The 20,575-nt window shown below is 59.4% G+C and overlaps 2 protein-coding genes across 2 annotated transcripts in view; both read right to left on the bottom strand.

Moving 5' to 3' along the window:
* Window positions 1-7,485, bottom strand: part of LOC111742103 (zinc finger protein castor homolog 1-like) — a 10,968-nt gene extending 3,483 nt beyond the window's left edge. Inside the window, exons 1-7 of the mRNA XM_023532660.1 lie at window positions 7,439-7,485; window positions 6,818-7,016; window positions 5,889-6,060; window positions 5,566-5,573; window positions 3,903-4,115; window positions 3,584-3,725; window positions 3-676 (exon numbers count right to left, since the gene is read on the bottom strand). Coding sequence (XP_023388428.1) covers window positions 3-676; window positions 3,584-3,725; window positions 3,903-4,115; window positions 5,566-5,573; window positions 5,889-6,060; window positions 6,818-7,016; window positions 7,439-7,485 — 1,455 coding nt within the window. The remainder of the gene's footprint in view (window positions 1-2; window positions 677-3,583; window positions 3,726-3,902; window positions 4,116-5,565; window positions 5,574-5,888; window positions 6,061-6,817; window positions 7,017-7,438) is intronic.
* A 469-nt stretch (window positions 7,486-7,954) lies between these two features.
* Window positions 7,955-20,575, bottom strand: part of CASZ1 (castor zinc finger 1) — a 144,884-nt gene continuing 132,263 nt past the window's right edge. The window contains exons 7-16 of the mRNA XM_011363568.2: window positions 19,330-19,398; window positions 17,640-17,730; window positions 16,678-16,842; window positions 15,489-15,661; window positions 14,385-15,226; window positions 11,859-11,994; window positions 11,558-11,621; window positions 10,079-10,233; window positions 9,817-9,939; window positions 7,955-8,872 (exon numbers count right to left, since the gene is read on the bottom strand). Of these exons, the coding sequence (XP_011361870.1) occupies window positions 8,530-8,872; window positions 9,817-9,939; window positions 10,079-10,233; window positions 11,558-11,621; window positions 11,859-11,994; window positions 14,385-15,226; window positions 15,489-15,661; window positions 16,678-16,842; window positions 17,640-17,730; window positions 19,330-19,398 (2,161 nt within the window). The 3' untranslated portion in view covers window positions 7,955-8,529. The remainder of the gene's footprint in view (window positions 8,873-9,816; window positions 9,940-10,078; window positions 10,234-11,557; window positions 11,622-11,858; window positions 11,995-14,384; window positions 15,227-15,488; window positions 15,662-16,677; window positions 16,843-17,639; window positions 17,731-19,329; window positions 19,399-20,575) is intronic.

Below are 20,575 nucleotides of genomic sequence, written 5' to 3'. Positions count from 1 at the left end.
GCCGGGCCGGGGCCGGGGCCCTCGGCGCCGGGCTCACCGCGCTCCTGCTTCTCGTGCTTGCGCTTGTGCGAGTCCATCTGCGACATGCCCACGACCGTGTGGCGGCAGCCTGGGTAGGTGCAGTGGAAGTGCGAGCACTTGAGCTTGTACTTGCAGTCGGGCACGGCGCAGTCGGCGCTCGAGCTGAACTGGCAGAAGCCGGCCGCGCTGATCACGTCCTGCTTGCCGTGGTGCTTGCGGTGCGCCGTGACCTTGGTGCTGTCCGTGCAGCGGAAGCGGCAGCGGAGGCAGTGGAAGTGCGTGCTCGTGCCCGAGAAGGGGCAGTCGGCGAAGTGGCAGCTGAGCGAGGCCTTGAAGCGCTTGAAGTCGTCCAGCACGAGGTTGTCCACGCGGTCGTGGTGCTGCGCGTGCTTGTACATGTGCGTGCGCCCGCAGAACTTGTAGCCGCAGTTCTCACGCGTGCAGTGGTAGTGGGTGACCTTGAGCGAGAACTGGCAGGCCGCGTCCTTGCAGTCCTCGTAGAGGTCAAAGCGCCGGAAGCCCTCCAGCATCATGCCCTCGTCCAGCATCTTGCGGGAGGAGGCCGTCTTGCGCCGCTTCCCAAACGGTGACATGTCCTCAATGATCCAGAAGCGCTTTTTGGCGCCCGAGGCTGTCGGCAGGGATATGGTGTTCCCTGGGGAGGGGCAGGGGAGGTTAGTGGCCCTGTGGGCACCATTCCCAGGACCCCACCCACACAGGGTCCCCAAATCTGGTCAGAGGGCGGTATTCAGGGATAACTCATCTTCCTGTGCCTCTGGGGGGTCTCTCCTACTACCTACCTCCTCCCCCCAGAATAGCCCGGGAGCCCCAGGCTTCCCCTCGCATCATGCATGTCTGTGGGATGACCGCACAGCCGTCTGCCGGGGTGGCAGAGCGAGCAGCTCTGGGGGATGTGGTGGCTGCTTCCTGACCAGTTTGGGTGGGAAGTGAGGACACGTCCTGGCGCTAATTGAAGCTGAAGGGGGAATCTAGGTCGGCAGAGTGTAATTACCCAAGTTGGACGCGGGCCAGGATGCCATCACACGCCAGCCTGTAATGAGGGACAGGCCGACTCCTTTTCCCGCCCACTAACCAGTTTCCCTGGTGGCCCACCCGTCTGCACGGGGACCAGCCTGCTCGTGCAGTGGGGATGCCAAACGCCCTGGGGCTGTTTGGTGCTGTAACTCCCTGCCCTGGGGAGCACCATCTTCTCCTTGGTACCAGAAGGCTCCTTAAGGTCTTGTGGGGGTTTTCTGTCCCCATAAGCGAAGACGGCAGCTCCGCTGTGAGGCTGAGACTGGCACAGGGGCTCAGGTAGTGGGTGGGGACCTATCTGTGCCCCCCCTCCTGGCCTCGGCTGCTTCTCTGGACTCAGGACGTTCCCGCATTGGCAGGGCCGCCTGGTCAACTGTGTGGTTGTGCTTTTGTCACTCCCCTTTCTGGGAGCCACTGTAGCCCCTACAGGATGAGGGGAGACCAGCCCCTAGGGCTGCGGTCAGCTGGGGGAGGGGCGGTGGTCCTGGCACTCTCTGCCCCACGCCCTGAAAACAACAGAGAAGCCCTCAGGCCTAACCCTACCCAGAGCGGGAGTAGGCGTCCTCCAGCCCTTCCCATGAGGCTGACCAGCTCAGCACCCCCGAACCTGCCTAGAATACCGGCCTCCATGGTAGCACCCTGCTGTGCTGTCCATTTGGGGAACAAACCCAGTCACCCACCTTTAGCAGGTGAAGAAAAACCAAGGGCTGCAATGGGGTGGGGGTCCCCGGCAGGGGACAAGGGAGGGTCTGGGGCCCAGAGATACAGGTGGGTGAGGAGTGGCTGCTTCAGGTCTAAGGTCACAGAGCTATGTCTGGTTAATGCCAGTGACAGCTTTCCATGGTCTGAATTCCACCGGGGGGGGACCCCCTCCCCTGCTCTCTGCCATGGCCCTGGGCCTAGCACCGTGCCTGGCACCCCAGGCAGAATGTGAGGCAAGGACCAGGGGATGGAGAGGCAAAGCCGGCTGACGTGTAAGGAGGGACACCGCGGGACAGGAGGGCAGGTCCCATCCGCGCAGAGGGCAGGCCGGGAGGCGCCTTGGCCACTGAGCACTTCTCAGGCCCTGGGCCACAGAGCGTCCCTTTCCTGCCTGGCTCCAGGAGTGAGGGTTCAGGCTGCTGTCAGGACTCTGCAAGCTGAGCGAGTCCCGGGCAGCAGCAACCCTCCCAAGAGCAGCCTCCGCCCATCCTTTGTGTCGGTCCCAGTGAAACCCCGAGAGCAGAGGCCACAGGAACCCAGGGCTGGGGCAGGCACCCCCATCTTGGGGTTCTGGCCAGGTGCCGAGAGGGGGTAAACCCCAGGGAACCCTGGCGGAGACATTCTGGCCTGCCCAGTGCTGAGCAGGAGCTGAGAGGAGCAGACCTGGAAACAGACCAGGCTCTCTGGTCTCGAGGGTGCTGGGCTGTGAGGGACACTGGGGGGCCTTGTCCTTGGCCCGGCAGGCCACGGAAAAGGGTCAGGTCCTGGACCACGGCTTTGAGGGTCGCCTAGGACAGTAAGCACTGGTGAGAAGGCGTGTGCGAGTTACCTGCAGCATCCTGAACTAGGGGGACGTCACTTTTTACTGGAGTTGGAGTGGCAGTGGCGGGCGGGAAGCTGGGCGGGCTGCTGATGGGGTGGGCCAGGCCCCGGGTGGCTCCGAGAGTGGCACTGAGCAGAGAGTATGAGAGACAGGGCGGAGAAAAGAGGCATGGGAGAGAGGGGAGGGGCGCCCGGAGCACAGCCGGTGAGAAGGATGGGGTCAGTGGGGGCTGCGGAGCCACGCAGGCAGCCTCGTCACCAGCGGCAGCAGGAGGAGGAAGAGGAGGAGGAGGAGGAGCCGGGCAGCCTGGAGAGGGTGGAGAAAAGCAGAAAAAAAAAAAAAAAAGAAGAAACAAACAAAAAAGAACCAAAATGAGAAACCCAATGGCAGAAGCAAGTATGACATGAAAACACGTGGACAGATGAGGCAGAGGTGCCACGAAGAAGAGCGGGGAGGAGGTGGCAGGAGAGCGAGAATGGGAGGGGGAGGCCGTGCAGGGGGAGGTCGTGGAGGGCTCGGCGGGGGCCTGCAGTGGAGCCCAGCCCGGTGGGACCCTGCTCTGGGGCCCAAGGACCATGCTGGGGCAATGGCAGAAGGGCCAGAAGAGGTGCCAGGGCTGGGGAGGGCGGGCCGCCTGCCTAAGCCCCTCTCACGCGCGGGCTCCTCTGGCTGGGGCCTGTGCTGCTTTATTCTGTCGCTTTCAGGGAGGACAAGCCTGGGTCCTCTCCTGGAAGCTGAAACCAAGGGCAGAATGCTGGGGAGGAGGGCAGGATGGCAGGAGGTGACTTCAATGACCCATGTCCCCGACCAGCTGGGCCTGCTGCACGCTGGCCTGTCTTCCTTTGAGGACAACTGACCGTGAACCTCCTGTCCTAAGAGGGACTGAGCAGTGCTGGGCCTTGGGAGGAGGGGCCCGACCCAGGCTAGAAGGTCCCAGGCCCCCACTGTCCCTTCCTGGCCTGCCGCTCACGCACTGTCCCCTGGCCCCTGGCTGCAGCTCACCTGCTGCGGTGCTCTCGTTCCCCACAGGGGTGCTGGAGCAGCTTCGGTCCATGGTGGACGACTCAGAGGACACAGCGCCCGGGCTGCAGCCAGTGTAATCCATGTACTCGTCTGTCTCAGTGTCCATCAGGCTCGGGGGACCCTGAAAAGAAGCAGGGGTCCCTGAGGAAGCTGGGCTGGGGGCCGCACTGCCCACAGGGGGCAGAATGTCGCTTTGGGTGGGTGGCATGGCCCACCACCTGGAAGAGTGGGACGTGGGTGATGCCCCCTTGCCACACTGGGTTGGAGAGGGCATGGCCTGGCGGGGCTGGGCTCTCACCTGGGAGGGGGGCACACGATCGAAGTTCTTCCCCAGCATCCTCCGCATGTGCTTCCGGGCGTGGGAGGTCATCTGGTGCTTGAGGAGGAAGGAGAACTGGCAGCCCTCCCGGATGCAGTGGAAGTGGCTGTTCACTTGGTTGTACTTGCAGCCTGTGGACACAGTCCACTCGGCGTGAGCTTCCCCAAGCCGGCCAGAACTCAGGGCACTGTTCTGGGCAGGGGGAAATGTGGCCAACCAGGCAGATGGCAGCTGGGGAAAGGGCACTTCCCTTGTGATGGCATTCCTATGAGGAGGACTTGTATCCCACCCCACCCGCAGGAAGTCCTAGGCCACCTGGCTGCCCAAAGCTTGGGCCTCCCCTCTGGCCTAACAGAGAGGCATGTGACAATGGCAGGCTGGCCCCTATCCCCGACCCTAAACACTGAAAGCTCCAGGGGATCCAGGGCAAGGTACCCTAATGATCTGTCCACGGCGTCAACCACTTCCCAGCAAGCCACCTGTTGCCACATCTCCTCTGGAGAGCCTGGGGTGCTGCCTGCCCTCAGACCTTGTTCGGGTGGCCGCAGGCCTGCTGGCCCTCTGCCCTGCCCCCTCCCACCTCTACTCTGCTCTGGACTGAGAACAAACAGAACAGGCAGGATTGAAACAGTATCAGCAAAGGGCAGGTGAAGGCCTGTCCGTTGCCATGGCACCTGAGCTGGCCAGGTGTCTTATATCATCCCCCAGCTTTGTTTGGCCCCGGGTACCACCAAAAACACCCAAAGTTGAGTAAATAACAGCAACTACAGAATACTCTGACACCTGTAAACTGAGCCCAGGAACAGCATAGGCCACCGAGTGTTGACATCTGTTGCCATGGTAACCAGCCCTCTCCCAAGCCATGAATTCTTTTCGAATTAATACTTGAAGGAAAGGTTTGTTTCCTTTCTTTTCTGGCAGTTGACTTTGAGCATCTCACCCTTCCCCTAAGGAAAGGCCAGTCTGCAGTAGGCGGTGGCCCCACCTCTGCTCCCCCAAGACCCTGCTGCCATGGCCACCACAACAGGGCTTGCCTGCAGCGCACGTTTCTCGGCCCAGCTTGCCCGGCTCCCACCTGCCCTCTGGTCTCTGGTCCATTCTTGGGCATATTCCTGCCCCACATCTGCAGGCCTGTGAAGAAGCGTCTCCATCCTGAGGCAGGAGGGTCGGCTCTGCCCTCTGCCTGCTGGTCCTAGAGCCCCCTCTCCATAGGCATCCCCAGAGCGAGCTCGGGGAGGCTCTGTTCTGGGACTTGGGGGGCAGCTTCCCTGCCGGGGGCCCAGCTCTCAGCAGCAGAGTTAATTCAGGCATCTGCTGCCAAGCTTGGGGCCATCTGTGGCCTTCTCTTCCCAGCTCCATGCCCACCTTCTAATGGGTCACCCCAAGTGACAGAGCTTTGGGCTGAGCCTACAATGTACTTGTTTCTCCCACCAGGTCCTCAGCACTGAGCACAGTGCTTGCCACAGAAGTCGCCAAGAAAACCTTAGTTGCCGCCACTGCCACCCCCGTGACCTCCTGCAATAGCGCAGAACTCGGCACACAGCTGTTTGCTAAATGAGTGAATGAATGTCCAAAACCCCCGTAGCTAAAGTTACGGAAAGAGATTCCCAGACGGGGAACTTCCAGAGGCCCTAACACTCACCGGAAAGCCTGCTTGGAAAGGAAAGAGAACCAGGTCCAGGCCTGGCCGCCCAGCGAGGGCCCAGGCATTTTCTCTGGGGTGGGTGCAGTGCTCCGAGTCTCCCATACCCCTTTTTGTGGGCTCTTGGGTTTTGGCTGTTTTCCCAGTTTGACAATGCCTGGCCTGTGATCTCTGTGACATTTTCGACAACACATGGAGCCTGATGTGCAGGGGCAGGAGGTAGATGCCAAGAGAGATGACTCAGGTCACAAGGGCCTCAGGGGCTAAAGCCACAGCCCTGCTACCTGCTACAAGTCCCCGCCCCCGGCCCTGACTGTCGGTACCTAGTCGGCCGCACTCCTCGCGCTTGGTGAAGTACTTGAATCCGTTGGCTGCCCGCCGCTCCGCCTTCTCATGCTTCTTTATGTGCCATGGCAGCTTGGTGGTGATGTTGGTCACAAAGTAGCAGCCGGCCCGGAGACAGTGGTAGTGCCCGCGCATCCGGAACTCGCAGTGCTGCAGGGAGGGACAAGAGGGTCAGGACCAGGCAGGTGACTTCTGTGAGCTTCCACCTGCCCCAGGCCTCCGGGATGAGGTGGGCCCCTTGTACATGTGTTCTGTGCTCAGGATCAGAAAACGTAATCGGGTATCTTTCGCATGTTAAAAAGCAGCATGCCCCTTTTGTCATTTGACTAAAACATCCTACCTGGTATTGCTGCCATCCCTCTCTAGTCCCACATCCAGTGCAGGCATCACTAATCTATCCTAGCTCTCTTCTCTGTATGCCCCAACCGAGGCAGACATCACTAATCGAGCCTCACACTCTTCTCTGTAACAGATCTAGGCTCATACTCTTCAACGTGCTCACCATGAAGGGAGCGGGCCTTTATGGAATCTGATCTGCCTTCCTGTCTGGGGCATGGATAGTTCAATCTCTTTATCTATCCAATGGGTTTATTTTAAAATCTAGGCCTCTGGGGAAAGGGAGCATAGCTAGTTCCAGGAGGCAGAATGATGCCAAGAGCACAGTGTCTGCTCAGCATATAGTCACCACTGAGGGTTAGGACGAAATGATAGACTTCACCAACTGAGTACCAATCTGAACCCCTGCCCAGGGGCCTCTAGGGCCCAGGGGCAGAAAGCGTCCTTCCAGAGTCTGGAGGAGGCCGGTTCAAAAAGGACATGAGAAATGGAATTTCTGCCAGGAGGAGCTAGTACTGGGTCCTATACCTCCCTGTCCCCTGCACCCCCCTGCCCCTGCCCCCACGCTGACCTGGTTGGGACAGAGACACTGCAGGGAGTAGTAAGCAAACTGGTCTCGCACGTTCACCAAGTTGTTGTTGGGGTTGATGTGGTCCAGGCAGTGGGACTCGGCCTTGCCTGAGGTTTTGCAGACGTACTTGCAGTTCCCAAAGAGACAGTGGAAGTGGAACTTGTTGGCATACTTGCAGTCCGTCGCGAGGCAAGGATCGCTGGAATGAAACCATAGCCCAGGTCATTGGCATTCCCGGTGCCCCGCCCGCCGACGTGCTGACATTTACTTGTGTTGGGGTTCTGCTCCCAGTCCCTGGTGCTGCAATCAAGAGGAATGGCCCCTGGGCTGCCCTCCTGCTCAACAGGATGTTTCAGCCCAAGGAGACTACAGATCCCAGCATGCACTGCTACCTTCTTTTTGGAGGTCTGATGGTGCATAAGGGATTACAGTATGAAGGCTGCCCAGAGCATTGCACGCTGGGACATGTAGTTTCCATGGCCACACCAGGATTATAGATAAGGATGGTTGCAATAACTTCTTGGATATGAAAATGAGGGATGGTGCTGCCAGCCCTGGCGGGATGCCAGTGAGGGCCCGGCTGGCATGCCACGGGCACCGCCCTGGATGGAGCTGACTGACAGGGTGCAGATGAGTGGGCAGCCCCGCCAGAAAGCGTTGCTACCCATGGGTACTCGGCCAGTGGGAATGTGTCCCTGGCGTCAGGTCCTGCTGAAGCTCACAACTGCTGGGGCTCTCAGGGTCAGCTCGGGGCTTGGGGCACCCGCCCACTCAGAGAACCTTATAAGCCAGCTGAGCAGCGGGGCTGGCGGGGGCGGGAAGAATGCTGGGCTGAGCCCTCAGGGCTGGCCTGCCCTGCGAGTGGCAGAACTCCACTCCAAGGCTGCAGGCAGGCAGGGAGGAAGCTGTGTCCAGCCTCTGCCCCAGTTGACAACGCGGCTGACCCCCTCGACTGACCCCGGGTGGGAACTCTGACCCGTCTGGGAAACTAAAAGGGCTGCCACTTTGGGGAGGCGAATGGAGGAAGAGAAGCTGGGAGAGGGATGGAGAGGAGCACAGGTCCCCTTCCATGCTATGGGCCCAGCCCCAGGTGCTCAGAGAGGGAGGACAGCTGCCACTCAGGTGGTGTGTGTTCACATCCAATTTATTACTTTTATTGAGAACAGGAAGCCGCATACATAATGATACAGAGTCACCGTTCTCGCCGCAAGTAGCCACCACCATCCAGTGAGGAGGGTCCCTTCCACCCAAGAGCTCAGACCACTGTGCCGGTGGGTATGGGCCTGGAGGAGGACCTACTCCCTTCACCCCCAATCCATGACCTCGCTTGCCCTGCAGAGACTCAGCCACAGAAGAGACCAACAAGGAGGCCTGGAGGGAGATGCAGCCTTCCTCGAGGAGCGAGGACCACCATTCCCAGCCCGCCTAAGTTGGGATCTTGCAGCGCTTTCACTAGTGCTCTGGAGTAGTGGACACTACCAGCACCATCTCCGCACCCCCACCAAGCCTGGCCACCTACTCCAGGAACGGGCAGCGAGGTCAGAGCAGCAGCATCTTTGGTTAGGATATCGCCTGATGAACGTGTCCCAGAGAGCCTGAGGACAGCCAGGGCTAACTGCAGGCTGAGGAGCAGGGCCTCCTCGGCTGCCCTCGCTAGCACCTACTCCTGAGACACACGGGGGACACACAGGACTCCCGGCTCATCGAAGGACTCACTTCTCCTGGAACTGGAGGAATCCGGGTTTGACCTGGGGCTTGGCGTTTTCTAGAGAAGTCGTTGCCAAGGGCGAAGTGGGCAGGTGAGGCACTGACGCTGGAATCTGAGGCATCTGGGGTATGGTGGAAGCCAGCTGCTTCCAGGCGAGCAGGGTTGGGGTAGAGGGCACGGCGGCCGGGCCGGGAGTGGGCCCCTCCAGAGAGGAAACCGTGGCTGTGGTGACAGGAGGCGCCGGAGGGGATGCGGGGGCCAAAGAAGGTTTGGTCTCAGCAGCTGAGGCTGGGAAGGAAGCCTCTGTGTTTCCTTTCACTGCTCCTCCCTCCGTCCGGAAGTGGAAGCTGCAAGAGGCAGGAGAGGGCGTCTCAGGTGGGCTGTGGAGAAGGCCCTGAGCAGGTCAGCCATTCCTCGCTGGGCATGCCTGGGGGTGGTGGGCCCTGCCTGTCTGCCTCAGAAGCCTAGGGACCCAGTGTCCCCTTCTCGTCGCCAGTGCTAGGCACGATCCCACTAGGCGAGAAGGGCTGAAAGCAAATCGCGTCCTCCAGTCTTGAACTTGGACTCCTGGCTCAGCCCTAACTATGCCATCCTACTTATGACCTTCCTGATGTGTCTGTCCCTATCCTCCCTACACAAAGGGGGCTCTCGAGGACAGCAGGCTCTGGATCACAAAGCCCATCCTTTTAGAACCTGCTCTGGAATTTAAAGATAGATCTCAGTATTCAGAATCGGTTCTTTGCAGACTAGCAGCTAAGGCTGCCCAACAGTGAGAGAGCCCGATCCGGGGTTTAGGGAGCAGTGAAGATCTGATTTAAATGTTCGCAAGTTCTGGGTTCAATTATAATACGTGGCTTGGCTTGCCACATTTCAGCTCCTTGGATTTTACAAATTAATTTCATTATTTTTAGGTTAAAGAGAATCTACAAATACAGTATTTTAGCTGGAAAAGGCCTTCACTGAGGGTCCCTGCCTGGGTCACAGTTAGCTGTCTCCAGCTGGCTCTGCAGGGAGCATCTGTGGTGGGCTGATGGCTGCACTGGGCCTGGGTGAGCTCAGAAGACCTGGCTGGTGGCGGAGCAGATGGGGGATGGGGAAGCCTGCCTTCAGTCAGACAGCACCTTCTGAGAAGAAGCCAGCTCAGCTTCTGAAGTCTGGTGGGAACGACACACAGGTCTTTCATGGAAGGCAGCAAGAGGCCTGTGAAGCGTCCAGCCCCGCTCAGCCCAGAGCCAGGTTGGGATAAATGGGGCTGGGTTTAAATGGGCCCCCTCCAGGGACCCCAACTCACTTGGCATGCTTGATGGCCCCGTCCAGGGTGCTGAAAAGTGCGCCGCACTCCTCCACCACGCAGTGGAAGTGGGCCTTGTGAAGGAAGTCACACTGGGCATCGCAGAAGTCCTTGGTACCAAACCTGGCCAGAGGAGCCAGCGGGTTAGAGGAGACCCTGGAGCTCTGTCGAGGCCGGGATGTGTGGTAGGGCCGGGTGCTGGCCACTAGGACGGATGGGCATGGCTCCTCCCTCCCCTTTGCTCTCCCGATGAGCCGCTCACCTGCGAAGGTACACCTTCCAGGGCTCCGACAGCTTTTCCTGGACCAGCGCCTTCGCGGCCTTGCCCAAGAAGGGCGAGGACTCCACGGCGGGGCTCCCCTCCGCTTCCGTCTTGATGTTCAACAGGCTGCCGAGGTTGGGGTTGCCCTGAGACATCTGTGAGGAGAACAGGGGCTGTGCTTGGGGCTGGGAGACCTCAGGACACAGGACTGGCTACCCTGGGAATAGCAGCAGCTCTGAGCCACTCGGGCCTCTCACAACCGAACAGAGCACGGCGGCAGTGCTGGAGAGGCAGCACAGGAGAGGAGGCCCAGCCCGCGTGGCTCTGGCTATGGAAGAGCCGTCTCTGAATGGACGCTGCTCCGGCCCTGTGGAGATGCCAGGGCTCCCGCACACAAGCCCCTTGCTGCTAGGAGCCATCACTCAAGCTGAGGCCGAGACTCGGGGCACACACTCCTGCCCAGCTTTCCCCAGACTTTGTGGCTCCCTGGTTATTTTCCTGCCAGATTTTCAAAAGGAGTACAGGAGGAGGAGGGGTGGGGGGAACCCCTACAAATTCCTTGAGAACAAGAGAAGGCACACAAAGGAGGAGCAGAGAGGGAGGGAGGGAGGGAGGGAGGCTCGCGGGGTGAGAGCGAGACAGCTGAATGCTGCTGGGCGAGGAGGGGAGCCGGGAGGGGAAGCCCTTGTGAAGGCTTGACTGGAGCGGGTGTGGGACTCTGACAGGAAGGGACTGGGGGTGCCACGAGCAGTGTCCCAAGACTGGGGAAGGAGAGCACGAGAGCAAGCAGGCAAAGGAGGGAAGAAAGAGGCATGGGGTGGTTGCCGGGGCAGAGGGGAGTGGCGGGCTCCTGCCCTGCCGAGGGCTCAGCCAGGTCCCCAACCCCATGGGGTCTGGCCCAGGACCAGCTCCCTCCGCAACAGTCACTTGTGTACAGTAACCAAATTAATCTTGCTGTAGTCAAATTTATCATGTGAAGGAGGAAAATATATTTGAGATGATGTATAATTTACAAAGACCCTGCATTATTTAAAATAAATATTCCGGAGCGACCTCTGCGGAAGGCGTCCGAGACCATTACTCACCCCGAAAAGTGGAAATTGATGCTTTGCTCCCACTTTGGTCCCCCCTCACCCACCCCCTTTTAAACAAACAAAATATATAAAATAAATAAATAAAATTAATAACTAAAAGCGAAAGAAGTTAGAGGGCTTTGGAAAAGCTTTTGGAGCCCTCCATCTGAAGGGAAAAAAAGGGTGTCAGAGGCTAGAATATATTTCTTCAGCCAGTTCATTAAATTAATTTGTAAGCAGTGGCTCTGAAATTATATCCGATGAAAAATGGCCTCAAAATTTAAATGGTACAAACTCATCTTATTAGAGGCAAAACATTAAAAAACAAACACATCCCCCCACCCCCCAGCACAGCTTTAATTTCTCTGGGTGGGGGAATGGGAGGCGTGTGATGGATGGTTCTTACCTTATTCATAAGCGAGGATAAAAGAGATGAATTTGCCGGGACTGCGTGGCCATTTGATTCATTACTGGAACACACAAACCAAGGGGCTTTAGCTCAGACATACGTAGGACTGAGCCCAGAGCCTCACCCCTCCCAGCCCGGCCCTGGGGCTCCAGCCCGCCTGCTACATCTACCGGGGCAGGGGGACGACCCCTTCCGGGAGGGCTTGGCCCCTGGCCCCTGTTGGGGTCTGGCTCGGAGGGTGCAGTACCCTGAGCCTCCTGCAGGGGGGCAGACCTGGGAGACCGCTGCCTCGCCTCACCTGGGCTCCTTCACAGTCAGGTCTAAACTGCGGTCCTGGGAGGCCTCGTGGGAACCTGGGGTGCCAGCATTCTCACCGGGCTCCTGCTTCACCGGGGCTGGGGGGAACCTGGTGGGGGTGGCCTGCTGCCCATTTCCTACAGGGGAGGGGAGGGAAGATGGTGTTAGAGGGGCTGAGGGCTTCACATGGGCATAAACCAGGACCTCTGGGAGAAAGAGCAGAAGGCCGGGTGGGCTGGGGCCCTTGGGGAGCCCTGACGGCTGGTCAGCGATTCTCCCCACTGACGGGATCGCTTGTGACGCTTACCCCTGTGTGGCAATTCTTCAAGTGATAATTATTGCAAAATTATGTCAAAGTTGTCCAGGCTCAGGGCTTCCTGGAGGAGAAGGGCGAGAGGCTGGGGAGGGGGTTGGGACAGGGGTGGGGGCCCTTCATTTTCTCCACCAACTGTCACAGTCAATTTGTGGGGCTGCCGCTTAGGCTTTTATTAAAGACTCTGTTAACGCTGAGGGAAAGTGGCAGATCTAGACTGGGAGCTGCGCCCCCTCCGCAGGTCCCTGTCCCACTGTTGCCGGGGCGACGGCCCTGCCTTCCACTGAGCATGCCTAGGAGGGGCATCTGCTGGGTCAGGGCTATGGAAGCTGACAGCCAATCAGAGTGGTTCAAACTACGTGACCTCGCCCGTCAAGCTGTCCAGGGCAAGGCTACGAGGCCCACCCCGGCTGGCAGGGCTGGGCCGGGGCGGTGGGAGCTGTTGGGGTGTGGGCGTCGGGGGAAAGGCTGGAGTCGGGCGGGCAGAGGATTCGGGAGGCCAAGCAGAGTAGGGGCAAAAGAAGTTGCTGACAGGAACATGTCCACTGAGCCTTTCTCCATAATCCCCAAGTGACTGAAATATTAATCTGCCCCCAGGCGCTGCAGCTGACAGAGAGCTGCTTCACAGACGGCAAGTGGCATTTTATTAAAAAATAAAGGAAAATGAGCCCCCTTTCTCTTTGCTTGACCTTTCTTTTGGGGGAAGGCGATTTTTCTAATGAAAAGAAAGTACTTGACAGTCTGGCCACCGAGCCCAGTGTGGCTCTGCGGGGCCCCACCCCAGCGTGCAGGCACCTGGCCAGAGGGGCGTGGCCCTGGGCAGTCCCCTCTGTTCCTCCCAGGAACGGAAGGTTGGGTCACTCCGAGCTGCCAGCTGACAGGAGCGTCCCACTGGGGACACGACAGTTTTCAGAATCAGAGTGTCCGCATTCCAGCAGCTCACCAAAGTCACTTGCCCAAAGTCCCCAGGGAGACAGGGCCCAGACCCCTGCCAAGTGCTAGCGGCCCTCTGGGAGGTCTGGGCCACGGGGACCCTCAGTCTTGGCTGGTCTCGAGACAGTCTCGCAGCAAAGCAGGGCGCATGGGCTCAGGAGCCAGACTGCTGAGGTCCAAGTCTCAACTTCGCCACCTTCTAGCTATGTGCCCAGGAACAGACTATGCCCGCACTGTTCCCATAGCTCCACAAGGCAGGACTTCTGTCTGTCTTCTTCCCTGCCACGTCCCCAGCACCAGATGGGTGCCTGGCCCTCAGTAAGCACGCAGCGAGCTGCCCTCAGCAAGCACCAGCGGTTGTCGAATGAATGAATGAAGTGAGCCGCATCCCAGACCTGAGCTCACTCTTCTCAAGGATTCGACTAATGCTAATTACCCAGAGGTGGGGGAAACAGAGGGAGAGGAGCGAGGTAAACAGAAGAGCCAAGGCGTTCCAGAGAAAAAGAGCAGGAAAATACTAAAAGAGCAGAAAAGTTGAGAAAGGAGGATGACCCCTCAGTGAGCCAGCGGGAGAGATGGACTGGCTCCACGGCTTCCAGGCGACAGCCACTGGTGTGGCTGAAATTAAAGGAATTCCACCTGAATGCAGTTCCTCAGTCGCACTAGCCACATTCAAGCACTCACCAGCCACACGTGACAGTGCAGAAACAACGTTTCGTTGTTGCAGAAAGTTCTACTGGACAGGGCGGACTGGGAGGGAGAGCCTGGGACAGGCATCCTCAGACTTGAGGGGTTGGCCAGGCGTGAATCTCCCTGAGTGTCCCTGAAGTGCAGCCACCTGCCACTGGGCTGAACTCGTGTCCCCTCCAGGTCGCCTGGAGGAGGCCCTAGGGAAGACTGGGGCTCTGGGACTGTTCCCATCAGGGGCGGGACTTGTAAAGCGGCAGGGTGAGAAGGCCAGGACGGGGGCAGCTGGCGGTTGCCCTGGGATGCCTAGGCGCCCCCTGAGACCAAAATTATTGCCCCCACTTCACGAGTGAGCCTGAAGCAAGAGCTGCCGGGGGTGGGGGCAAGTGAGGATGAGGAGCCGCAGATAGGAAGTGAGCAAGATGGAGGCAGAGACAAGGCAGAGAGGGGCAGTGGGGGGACCAGGGACGCGGGGGCAGGGAGCAGAAAGAGGCCTCTGCCAAACATCCCCCGACTGTGCTCCGCAACCTGAGGCCAGCGAGCTCCCTGCGTCTGTGAGGTGCTTGCTTCCTGGGCAGGGCCCGGCCTGCTCACCTGGGTCAAAGGTGGCAGAGGGCTTGAGGGCGGCTGCGGCCAGCCTGGCCATCATGGGCGAGATGAGGCCCTTGCTTGCAGAGATCCTCTCCATGATGGAGGCGGGGGGCACTGGGACAGAGGTGGCAGCCACGGGGGCGGAGTCACCAACTCCGGAGGAGGCCAGAGCAGGCGTGTCAGGTGTTGCTGAGGCTGCTGCCCCAGACGACATGGTACCCATGAGGCCAGGGGCACCCACGGGCAGGGAGGTGCTCCCGCGGCCCGGAAGGATGGGGAAATAGGGTGCAGCGGTGGGCAAGCCTGAGTTGGAAAGGGCAAGGGCCAGGGGGATGGAGCCGGGCAGGCCCTGGGACAGCAGCCCAGAGATCTTGCTGTTGGGAGGCTTGGTGGCACTGGGCACCGCCTCAGCAGTAGCGGCGGCAGTGGCCAGGGAGGCGGAGGACTGCTGGCTGGTGGGGGAGGCGCTGAGGCTGGAGTTCTTGCTGCTCAGGGCAGAGAAGTCCACCAGGTCGTCGTTGCTGGACTCCTCGTGCTCCGTGTCCTTGGTGCCCAGCAGCGAGGGTGGCAGCCCCAGCACGCCCGAGGAGCGGATGTGCCTGCGCTCGTGCTTGCGCTTGTGCGAAGTCATCTGGCTGGTGGAGGTGAAGGTGAAGCCGCAGCCGGCGCGGATGCAGTGGAAGTGGTTGGTGGCCTTGCTGTACACGCAGCCCTCGTACTTGCACTCCTCGTACTTGTAGAACTTCTTGAAGCCATCCTTGGCGTAGGCGTCGTCCTTGATGTGGTAGCTCTTGTGCTTCTCGATGTCACATTTGTTCTTGAAGGTGAATGTGCAGCCGGGACGCCTGGATGGGATATCGGGAGCCTGTCATGGGGCCTCACGGGGCCGGGAGGAGGCCCCGCTGCGCTCCCACCACGACTCCAGGAGGGACAGGCCTCTAATGGAGGACCGCGGGACGCTAAGGCGGTGCCTCGGAGCAGCCCTCCACTCCTATTCCTACTTACTCCCTTGTGGAAGCAGGGCCCTGCGCCATCCCCTGGGCCTGGCTCCCTAACGTCCGTCCCTCCCCCAGGACAGGAAGCCTCCCCGGCCAGCCTTCCAGCTACCTGCAGTGGAAGTGTGTGGTCTTCTGCCCGTAGAACTGGCAGTCGGCTGTGCCACAGTCCTCAGTGGCTCGGAAGCGCTGGAAGCCGTCGTTGATGAGCTGGGTGTTCTTCTTGTGGAAGTTCTCGTGGGTCATCACGTCCGATGTGCTCGTGTACACCTTGTTACAGCCCACCTGCAGGGACCAGAATGGCGGTCAGGGGAACTGAGGTCAGGCACCCCTGGGCCGGGGTCAGAGAGGCTTCTGCTGGGTGCGGCCGGGGCCATGGGGCCTCAGGCCGCTGACCTCCCCGCTCAGGGGAGCTTTTGCACCTGTCAACATCTAGCTCGGGACACGGAGAAGGTTTACCTAGGAACCTCAGTAGAAAACCTCTAACAACCTCTCAGGCCCCCAGGGCCTGGCCCTGCCCACGCTGAGGGTCAGGTTGTCTTCAGGGACCCCAAACGCCTCCCGGCACAGGTGTGGGAGCCTAGATCTGCGGCAGGTGGGTGTGGAGTCCCAATCTGTGGCTCCACCTCTAAAGCCCCCAGGGGCAGGCAAGACTGGACCCTGCGTCCTGGTGGTCACCTTTAGCCCAAGGACTTGCTTAGTGGCTGTTTCCTGGCACAGGGCCCTCCCCACCCACCCCAGCTGGGCCAAGGCAGGCAACGTTGCCATATTGAGTAAAAACCAGTGGAATCTGAACACTCTTGAAGGCTGGGCTGTGCCAGTGTCTGCACCATCTCAGAGCCCAGAAAGCGAGTCCCCCTCCCCTCCTGGGCCAGGTTGTTTCACAGAGGCCATAACAACACCCTGACAAATACTGGGGGAGGCGCAGTGGCTGCTATTTGCAACCCAAAGTTGCTCCCCTTGGACCTGACACCTTGAAAAAGCCCAGACTCTGCGTGGCATTAAAACAAAGAATTAAACAAAAACCTCCTCAGGAACCATTTGCAATACTGCTCTTGGTATTAAAGCCTGAAAAATGTCGGTCTGTATAAACAGCTCACTGAATTTCACCCGCACCAAGTATGGCCATGGGGAAGGCCCCGCCCTGGCCCACCAGCCACTGCCCAAGCCCGAGCCCCCGGGACTGTCCACCTGCCTGTCGCCCTTGTCCTGGGGTGGGAGAAAGGGAACCCCTTGTCGGGAGGGTCCCTGCTCCCAGGGCAGCCCTGCCTGGCGGTGGGGTGGGGGGCGGGGCGAGGCACCTGCATGCAGTGGTAGTGGGTGCTCTTCCCATTGAGGTGGCAGCCGTGGTAGTAGACGCTGCAGTCGTCCAGGGGGCTGAAGCGCATGAAGCCGTGCTGCAAGGAGTTGTCCCGCTTCTTGTGCATGTTGTAGTGCCGAATCACGTCCTGCTTGCTCGTGAACCTCTGCCGGGAGAGGGCCAGGTTGGCAGGAGCCTGAGCTTCCAACAGGCCCGGGGCGCCAGGGCCAGGCGCCAGCCCCAGGGCTCTCGGGTCTCCCTATAAACACCCCTGCTTGGGGTCCAGGCAGCCCAGACTGCCCCCAGGCCAGGGCGCTGGACCTTAGCGAGAACAATTCCAAAGGGTCCAGAACTAGAGACCTTTCCCTAACCCTCCCCGCAGGCTCCTAAGAGCCATGCCCGGGAGCAGAGAGGATGACCTGAACCAAATGTTTAAGGTAGGGGCTCTGATGGTGACAACTCATTTTGCCCGGTGCCGCCTGTGGGATATGCCAAGCTGGGCTCCTTGGCCAGAGAGAGGGAGCGGACACTGTGCAGATGGCCCACACTCCTCACTCGCTAGCCTTGCAATCACTAGCTACTGGTTTTGGAAAAAGTGACAAACAATCCGAACCTCGATGTTATTATCTGTAAAATGGGGCAGTAATGCCATCCTCATAAGAACACTAGGAAGAATCTATTAGATAAGGTACCTAGGCTGTCTGGCACATCCTTGGTGCATGGTGGACTCAATGAATGAGAACCTGAATTATTATCACCAGGGTGTAGATGGCTCCAGATCCTACTAGCTGCCTTGTGCGCAGGAATCTGGGAGTGTGGGCAGGCTGGTAGTTTTTCTGCCTGCCCGAGTTAAGCTCAGGTGGCCTGAGCAGAATGGAATACCCATCTCACTCCTGAGAGGCTCCTCTGCTGCTGTGCCAGCAGGCAGGGGCGGGAGCAGGGTGGGTGCCCGAGGGACATTACCTGGTAGTTGCACTCGGGGTCAAGGCAGTGGTAGTGCTCGCGGTACTGGTAGGCGCAATGGATATGGCCACAGTGCTGACTGCCTGAGAACCTGCAGAGAGGAGTGGTAGGCTCAGGTCTCTCTGGGTGCCAGCCTGGGGAGGACTCTTCCAGGGGCTTTGGCCTGAGCAGCCGAGGAATTCTGTACTCATGCCCCAGGGACACGTGCTGGGGTTCAGGGGGCCCTGAGCCCTGTGTGAGGCCGTGGAGGGGCATAGATGGTCTGCCGCGGTGAAGAGAGAGAGGCCTGAGGCGGCCAGGACAAGTGATCGAGCCTATCAGGAAGCCCAGAGCCACTGAACTGCAGACCCAGGCCATAGGCCCAGAGAGTCCATCTGCCCTGGGAATGAGTGCCAGCTGAGGTACAGAATGCCTGGCACCAAGGTGGGGAGAAGGAGCTGGGGCCAGCCAAAAGTCAGAGCAGAGACAGGGAAGAGACCTGGGATGGGATGGGATGAAATGGTGAGGGCAGGAACCACCACGGTGGCCCAACTGCCTTTTGTGCAGGTGCCACCCACCCGCTCACACCCCACCAGCACTGGGCCAGGTGCTGGGGGACCCTGGCTGGGTCAGCCCAGAGCTCTGTTGCCCAGAGGTGTTAAAGGGCTTTCTGTCTTGGGCATTCCTGACACTTGAAACAGTGCAGAGTGATGAATTTTTAAAGCGCAGCATCTGTTTGGTTTCCCGTGGCAGGGAGCTTGCTCTCCAGCCAGCTCTGCAGCCAGGAGCCCCAGCTGCCTGGCCACTGTCACCTTCCAGAAAACCCCGTGCCTTCTCTAGGCCTTGATGCTTCAGGGTGTGGTTCACAGCCTTGGAGACGGCCACCCCAGGGAGAGCACGCCATGACAACAGCGGAGAAGGTGGCAGGCTCAGCCTTCCTGCCCAGCCAGGATGGCATGAGCCTGTGAGAGTAAGAGGAAACCCCCTTGTAAGGGGGAGAACCACTTGCAAATAAATATTTAAGCTGAAGCTGCCAAAAAGGCCATCTGCTGAGGCACTAATAATAATAATAATAATAAAGAGAGTGGAGCAAAGCTGAAAAGACAGAGACGAACAGCAGAGAAGGATGGGAAGAAGCTGGAAGATCAGCAGAAAGACAGCTGCCAGGGCAAGACCCCTGCCATGTGCTGCCCTATGAGGCGCTGGCAGCCAGGGGCCTGACTGGGGGGAATCTGTTGAGGTGAAGATTCCTGACCTGCCCATCTCGCTGCCTTAGGATGTAAAAGGACAAGTCTGGAGTTAGGTGATGATGGCCAAGGCCTGGCCTGGGGGAGCACACTGAGGCCATGTCCACTTCCCATCCTGGACGGTTCCGCGGTGGCTGGCACCCACCCAAGGCTTCGTCTGAGCTGTGGAGCAGGGCCATGCACTCACCTGTCCCTGCCACCAGGTCCCTTCAGGAAACCCATCCTGCCTGAGACACAAGCTTAAGGGCACATGGCCGGGATCCCATCAAGGGAATGGGGCCTCTGAGATGGAGTAGAGGGCGGTCCCTCAGGGGAGTTCGGGGACAGGAGTGCATGGGGATGGGGAGGCAGCAGGCACCTTGGCACTAGCGGTCAGATGGATGTATGGTCCCACCATCCTCAAGCATTCCTGAGAGCCCCCTCCCCACCTTCTCTCCATGGCAGTCTCCTCCCCAGGGGCCTACCTGGCAATATATTTCTGGTAAATGTTTACATCTTCGGTGACAGCTGGTTTATCTGTGGGCAATCCGTTCCTGGCGAGAGACACACAGGGCACAGCCGATTAGCCGACAGGGGTGTGGCCTCACGCCCCAGGAGCGTCTGGGGGGCAGCTCCCTGCCCTGAAGCCCTGGTCCTTCTCTCCCTCACTCTGTGGCGTTTGGAGGCACCTGGGGTGAGTCTGAAAGTCCTCTGGTAGAAGTCTGGCACAGGATCAGTGACTTAGCTCTAGCAAAAGCAGACCTGTCTCGAGCTGGCAGGACTGGAGGGTTCTACCTTGGGCACGGGCCTGGCCTAGAGTCCAACCGAGCAGAAGCCTGGGAAACTGGCGACTGGACCCTCACACACTGGGAGTCGGGAGGCTGCTGGCTGAGGGCGGTACCAGGTACCACTAGGGAAGACCCCAGGGGAAGGCACAAGAGTAGCGCCTCGCAAGTGAAGCTGGGTGGTCGGAAAAGCCTCCCCCACAGCCAGAGGACAGCTCCCTAGATCCACCCCCGGGTCTGCGCCCCATGTCCAGAGGGGAGGGTCTCACTTGGCCCCATGAGATCTGCGAAGAACCATTTTATTGTTGCCTAGGGTTAGTGCTGAGTGTGCCCACTGCCACCCCGGCCTCCTACCTTCTCTTGCTGTGCTCTCCATGGCCCAGGCTTTGGACCTGGGAGCCACAGCCACCAGATTAGACTCCAGAACCCCAACTCAGAGCAGGGCTTTCCCAGCCAACCACAGGCCTGCATTTGGCCTTCACGGTGGTAGGCAGGGAAAGCCCATCACAGGCAAATGGGGGTGACAGCAATCCGTGGTATGTGTGTTAGCAGAGGAGCATGTGCACAGAGGTACCCAGTGTGTGAATGTGTGTATGCACAGAAGGTGTGTAGTGTGCAGGTCCAGGAATATGTGATCATGTAGACAGAGGAATAAGTGTGCACAAGTGTGCACATGCGTGTGTGTGCACACGGGTGTATGGAAGCATGTGCTTGAGAACCTGAGCGTGTATGGGTGTGGGTGCATAGTAGATGTGCATAAGATGTTGAGTTGTGTCCACGGCATGAGCTTCAAAGGCAGGGCAGTGGGGCTCTCAGAGGCTCCAGTCCTGGCTCTGGGCCGGCATCTGGGGTGGGGCGTATCTTACTTGACAGTGGAGACGGTCCCCGTGGTGATGGAGTCTGTTTTGGAGAAGGTCGACTTCAGGTACTCGGGAGTGTTGAAGGG

This window comes from Pteropus vampyrus, unplaced genomic scaffold, assembly GCF_000151845.1.
Source record: "Pteropus vampyrus isolate Shadow unplaced genomic scaffold, Pvam_2.0 Scaffold86, whole genome shotgun sequence".
Classification (NCBI taxonomy): domain Eukaryota; kingdom Metazoa; phylum Chordata; class Mammalia; order Chiroptera; family Pteropodidae; genus Pteropus; species Pteropus vampyrus.
This window is presented reverse-complemented; position numbering and strand designations above follow the sequence as displayed.